Source organism: Sminthopsis crassicaudata, chromosome 1 (assembly GCF_048593235.1).
Source record: "Sminthopsis crassicaudata isolate SCR6 chromosome 1, ASM4859323v1, whole genome shotgun sequence".
Taxonomy (NCBI): Eukaryota; Metazoa; Chordata; class Mammalia; order Dasyuromorphia; family Dasyuridae; genus Sminthopsis; species Sminthopsis crassicaudata.
This window is the reverse complement of record NC_133617.1, coordinates 403,629,756-403,636,107: the sequence shown is the minus strand read 5'-3', so window position 1 is coordinate 403,636,107 and position 6,352 is coordinate 403,629,756. Positions and strand designations below refer to the sequence as shown.

Below are 6,352 nucleotides of genomic sequence, written 5' to 3'. Positions count from 1 at the left end.
AGAGCAATATATGCAAGGTTAAAACCAGCCCCTTGGCATAGGAAGAAATGGGCCTAGAATTTTGTTTTTCTGGGTTCAAGCAAAACCGTGACCATTAATTAATTTTGTGATCATCAAAAATGATCACAAAAAGATCAGAGTAGCATGTTGTATGGTAGGAATGAATGAATAAAAAAATGAATTGCTTTGGGGATGATATGGCCGATTATGGTACATGAATTTAACAAAATATAATTGTACTATAAGAAAAGATAAATATGAAATCGTGAGAAGTCTTTTATGAACTCATGCAAATTGTTATAAGTAGGTAGACCTGGAAAAAACCAAACACTATAATGGCCACCATGTACCTGGAATGAACATCCAATAACTTGAACGTGCAATAAACATGAATGAACATGCAATAACCTGAAAGTGTACTCTGTACCTAATGATTAAGCATGGCCATAGAGAAGAACTGAGAAAATGTATGTTTTTCTTCATTGCAGTAGTGGAGGATTATTACTATGGAATATGGTTGTCCATTAAGTTACGTTACAGAGAGGCAGAGATAAAATGAAAAAAAGTGTCTCAACTTGGAGATATTCATGAAGAACATGGTTTCAACTCTGTTCTTACATAACATGTTGTATGACTTATGCAATTATGCCAGGAAATCATCTGGTAAAATCTCAGAAAATATTTTTGGGAATAAGTTGGAAAGAAATGGGTTGTCTAGTACAATGTTTAGTTGAACAGAGAAATAATTGAATAACCACATCCAAAGATTATGGGTAAATGGATTAAAAGCAATCTCGAAGTCCTTAATGTAAAGCTACCCAGATTTGTACATGGTCATTTTCTGTTCAGTATGTTGTCAGTGATTGAATGTTATGTGATACACTTGGCCATTTCTAATTTGATAGACCTTGAGTTGACATATAATGCACTGCATAACACCATCAGAATTTTAGAATTTTTCAGCTCTAAAACAAATTTCAAATTCAGCATATTAGTGTTCCATACTCCAGGAACTGCATTAAATAAAGAAAATTCAAAATCTCTCCTCAGGCAATCAACAGGTAATGGGAGAGTTTCAATATTCTACTGAGTAAAGGCAAAGTAATTCCAGGAAAGAATTAATAACTAGGGGCCCAAAAATGTCTACCTATGGCTAAGGATATAAGCTGAGCCAAAGTTGAGGAAGGATACTTTCAGTTACAGGATTTATCTTATTGAAAAGGCATGGAGGAAGGATATAGAGTTTTGATTTTAGGAACAGTTAATATTTTATTGAATATAAATGGGAGTAATAAGAAATAAGTCTGAAAACATGAACAGGAGTGAGTTTGTAGAGGGCTTTAAATGGGCCTACATTATATTTTGAGTGTTGCACAAATGTACATTAGAGATCTGAAGCTAGGAAGCTAATTAGAAAGATGAAATATGGTAATAGTTTGAACTAAATTAGCAACCATCTGAGGTAAAAGAAGAATAAGAGGAGGATTGTGGGAATATATGAAGTAGGTTAGAAAATTCCAAACTCTCCACAATCAAACAGAATTGTGCCTCAGGGTTATTGTAATATGGTGTTAAAGAAATAAGACTTTGGATAGAACGAACAGTGGTCGTCCTAGGACAACTGGAGAAGTTGAGAAGAAAGCCCAGGATTAAAGATTAAGAAAGATCCCAGGATGGAGTATTAACAAGTGTAAAGTGTAAACATTTGCAGACTAGCTCCTTTGAAACAATAAGCAAGGAAACCTGTAGCTAGCCGGGTTCAGAGGTAGGCTGAGCCCAAATCACAGAATTTTTCACCTCCAAGGTAGCTGGGTGTCTTAGTCTTGGAAGATTGGGTGATAAAGAAACAGCACACCTGATGAGTGAAAAAATAATGGACTAGGGGCCATGCTGGCAGTAGGCACTTACAGGTGGGTGATATTCTTAGTTTTGAATTTCAGGCCAGAAGATAGAACTGAAAGTAGACCTGAGGCTAGAGTACCATTCCTCCCTCCCAACCACTAAAATTAGACATGATTATGAAGCTCTTACTTAAAAAGAAAAATAAGTAGTCAAAGAAGAAAGATCCCAACAATTGAAAGTTATTAAGGGAATATGAAGGACTGAAGTATTTTTAGAGGAGGTTACTAGAATTAAAAAAAAAGCTGTCCCTATCCAAAGCGAAATGTTAAATGGTTACCTGCCCAAGAGGAATTTATAGAAGTCAAAAAAAAAATTAAAAAATCAAATGACATACAGAAAATAAAAAGTAATTAAAAAATAACAACTCAAGAAAACAAGAAGAGTGTGAAAAAGAGAGTCAACCAACTGGAAAGGAGATCCAGATTCTTAAGGAAGAAAATAACTATGAAAATTAGAATTGTGTAAGGAGAAACCAGTGAAGTCATACAAGACTTCATATAAAGAATGAAAAAATAGAAGAGAATATGAAACATAAGAAAACTGATATATCAGAAGAGATCAATAAGAGAAAACATAAGAATAATTGGACAACATGAAAGCTATGACCAAAAACAAAGAGAGATCTTACCTGGAAAACATATAACTAACTATCATTGCTAAATTTCTAAAGCCCCAGATCAAAGAGAAAAATTATATAACCTAAAACAACAGCAAACATAATTCATATATACTGGATTTATATAAAAAAATTCAACAATATTTATCAGCATCTCCAACAAAAGACTACAAATCCTGGAATATAGTTTATTGACAATTAAAAGAACTAGCATTGTAACAAAAATATCATATTCAGCAAAAAATTGTCATTTAATAGGATTTTTCTTCAAACAAAACCCAATATTTCCCTATAGGAAACAGCATCAAAAACAAATTTCAAGGGACTTAATAAGGACAATTAAATTTTTTTTTCTTTTTTATTGCTTTTCCCCACTCTGGTTATACATGTACATTAATTTTATTAAGACACATTTCTTTAAGAATCATGTTGATAGAGAAAATTCAGAAGAAAAAAGAAAAAACACAAGAAAAATTATAAGAAAAAGAAAACAAGTGAACATAGGATTTGTTTATTTACATTCAGCCTCCATTGTTCTCTCTCTGGAAGCAGATGGTGTTTTCTATTGAAAGTTTATGGGAATTGCTTTGGATCATTGAACTATTGAGAAGTACCAAGTCTTTCACAGTTGATCATCAGACAATCTTGCTGTTAGTATATACAATGTCATACTTATTCTACTTGTTTAGCCCAGCATCAGTTCATGTAAATCATTCAAGGTCTTTCTAAGATCAGGTTGTTCATCATATTTGATAGAACAATAATATTCGATTACTTGAATACAGAATAATTTATTCAGCCATTCCTAAATTGAGGGGCATCTACCCATTTCCCAATTCTTTTTCATCACAAAAAAGAGTTTCTGCAAATATTTTTGCAAATGGGGGCCCTTTTTCCTCCTTAATGATTTTCTTGGGATATGGACCATTAGTAGCACTGCTAGATCATAGCATCTGCACAGTTGTATAGACCTTTTGACATAGTTCCAAATTGCTCTCCAGAATGGAGAATGGAAGTGAATCATTTCACAACCCCACTATCAATGCATTAGTGTCTCAGTTTTCCCATATCCTCTCCAATATTTTTCATTATTTTTTCTGGTGATTTTAGCTAATGTAAGAGGTATGAAGTAGTGTCTCAGAGTTGTCATTCCCTTTAAAAATGAAGTTATAAAAACTAAACTATAAACAAATATAAAATGAGGAGACATTGAAAATGAGAGGAGAAATTGATAAATTAGAATAAAAATTATGGTGATGACTAATAAAATATCAAATAGTTCTTCACAAAAACACTAATGTAATTGAAAAACTAACTTGAAAGGGAAAAGAAGGCAAGAAATAAAATCAACAAAATAGGGAATTATGTGAAATCACAACAAAATCTAAAGAAAAAATATCACAACCTACTTTACACAGTTAAATAAAACTGAAAACATTGAAAAATAAAAGGGCTACATTAAAAATTGTAAAATCACCATATCAGGAGATTAAATAGAGATGTTAAATAAAGAAATTATCAAAACGTGTGTGTGTCTACTAAAACTTTAAAAATAAATTAATACTAATGCTATATAAAGCATTTTCAAAAACAGAAAATAACAAACTCTTTTTGAGACACCAGAATAGGACAAACAAGTAGAAGTATATTCCAATATTATTAATGAACATAGTGTTAAAAACTGTAAGTAAAATCCTATTAAATAGACGCTAGCAATTCATTCAAAAATCAATCATTAATAATCAAATAAGATTTATATCAGGGAGGGCAGGATATTCAATATTAGGAAATAAGACAAAAACACCCCAAATCAATAATTATCTCACTAGATCTAGAACAAGCCTTTAACATAGTATAAAGTTCATTTGTGCTAAAAAACTGTACAAAGTGAAGGTTGTGAAATTACAAAGAATAGGCATGTATTTAAAGAAGAGATAAAGGAAGACAGTTTCCCACTAATAGATGGTAGAGGTAGAACATACATGAGTGCAGAGCATTACATGTTTTCGGATATTTTTTAGTGTATTGATGATTTTTGTTAATTATTTTGCTTTTTTCTTTGTTCATTTTTTCTCTGAAAATATTCTTTGTTATATGAAACTGCTTTCTAGGGGAAGGTAGTAGTAGGAAAAACAATTGAAAAAATATGTTCCATAAATGTGTCTTCTCATAATAAAGCTATCACTAAATAGAGTGTCTTTCACATCTTCTCAGGAAAGCCTTTTTTGACCCAACATATTCTTTACAGCTGCCTTTACATCCTTGTTCCTCAGGCTATAAATGATGGGATTGAGCATGGGGGTTACAACTCCATAGAACAGGGAAATGAGTTTGTCTGTAATATCTTCTTTATCTGCATTAACTGAGTCTTTGGCTTTGGGTTTTGCATACATAAAGAAGATAGTTCCATAGAAGATGATCACCACCGTCAGGTGGGCTGAGCAAGTAGAAAAGGCTTTACGTTTCCCCTCTGCTGAAGGGATTCTCAGAATGGTGGCAAAGATGAAAATATAAGTGATGGAAATTGATATCAGAGGAAAAACTAGAAAAATGAGGTTTGATCCCGTCATAGTAAGCACATTAATGGTTATATCTCCACAGGCCAATTTTAGAACAGCCAGAATCTCACAGACAAAATGGTCAATGACATTAGCACCACAGAATGGTAACTGGGCTGCAAGGGATGTATGCAGTATGGAATTAGCAGCCCCTGCTGTCCAAGAACAAACTGCCATTGACACATATGTAGTCTTACTCATGATGACAGGGTACCTCAAGGGGTTGCAGATGGCCACATAGCGGTCAAATGCCATCATGGTCAGGAGTATACACTCACATCCTGCCATGGCAAAAGACAAAGACATCTGTATTATACATGTGGAGAAAGAAATACTTTTTCTTGGAGTGAGAAAACTGTCTAGAATTAGAGGTACAGCGGAAGTTGTGTAACAAATATCCAGGAAAGAGAGATTACCAAGGAAAAAGTACATAGGTGTATGTAGGTGGGAGTCATAGATAGTCACTGTGATGAGGACTCCATTTCCAAGCAATATTACCAGGTACATCCACAGGGTCAGGACAAACAAAATAATCTCCAGCTTTGGGTGTCCAGAAAGACCAAGGAGGATGAATTCTTTCACAGTGGTTTGATTGATCTCATTCATTTTTGAAATACCCTTTCAGTCTTCAGGATTCTGAGGCAAAGAGAGAATATATTAAGATCAAGAGCCATTCCACAATAAGTTGTCAAAAGACATGAATGGCTATGAAGGGAATATGTACATAGTATTAAAATATAGAAAATTTTCTCAAATCACTAATTACAAGAAAAAAGAAAACAAATTTAAAAATCCAACAAATTGTCAAATATGGTGAAAGCTGGGAATATTTAATGTTTGACGTTGCACATGGTAAAAGGGTAAATTTGACCAATTGTTCTGGAAGGCAATTTTGAATTATACTTTAAAAAAGGAAACTATTTTCCTTTTTAAATGCCATATCAATTAAACAATAAATCTCTAAATTAAGAGAAAAAGAAAAAAAAAATAAAAACAATCCACAGGAAGGAGAAAAAGTTCAGAAATATCAAGAAAATAACGAAGACATAGTATGAAGAGGATTACTGTGCCAGATCTGAAACTGTTAATATTAAAGTAATTTGCTACTGTTTGAAAAAACTGAGAGTTCCATCAGTGGAACAGATTATCTATTCATCATATAAGAAAAAAATATATATTTAATATCCTATTGTTTAACAAATACAAACACCCTAATACTAGGATAAGAACTTGCTCTTTGACAAAACAATCTGGGAAAAGCAGATAGTAGCATGAA

At 32.8% G+C, this 6,352-nt stretch overlaps 1 protein-coding gene across 1 annotated transcript; it reads right to left on the bottom strand.

Moving 5' to 3' along the window:
- Positions 1–4,728: 4,728 nt before the first annotated feature.
- LOC141554769 (olfactory receptor 13C7-like) lies at positions 4,729–5,682 on the bottom strand. The gene has a single exon (XM_074287057.1). It carries the CDS (start codon positions 5,680–5,682, stop codon positions 4,729–4,731), a length of 954 nt encoding a protein of 317 aa, XP_074143158.1.
- Between the last annotated feature and the right edge of the window lie 670 nt (positions 5,683–6,352).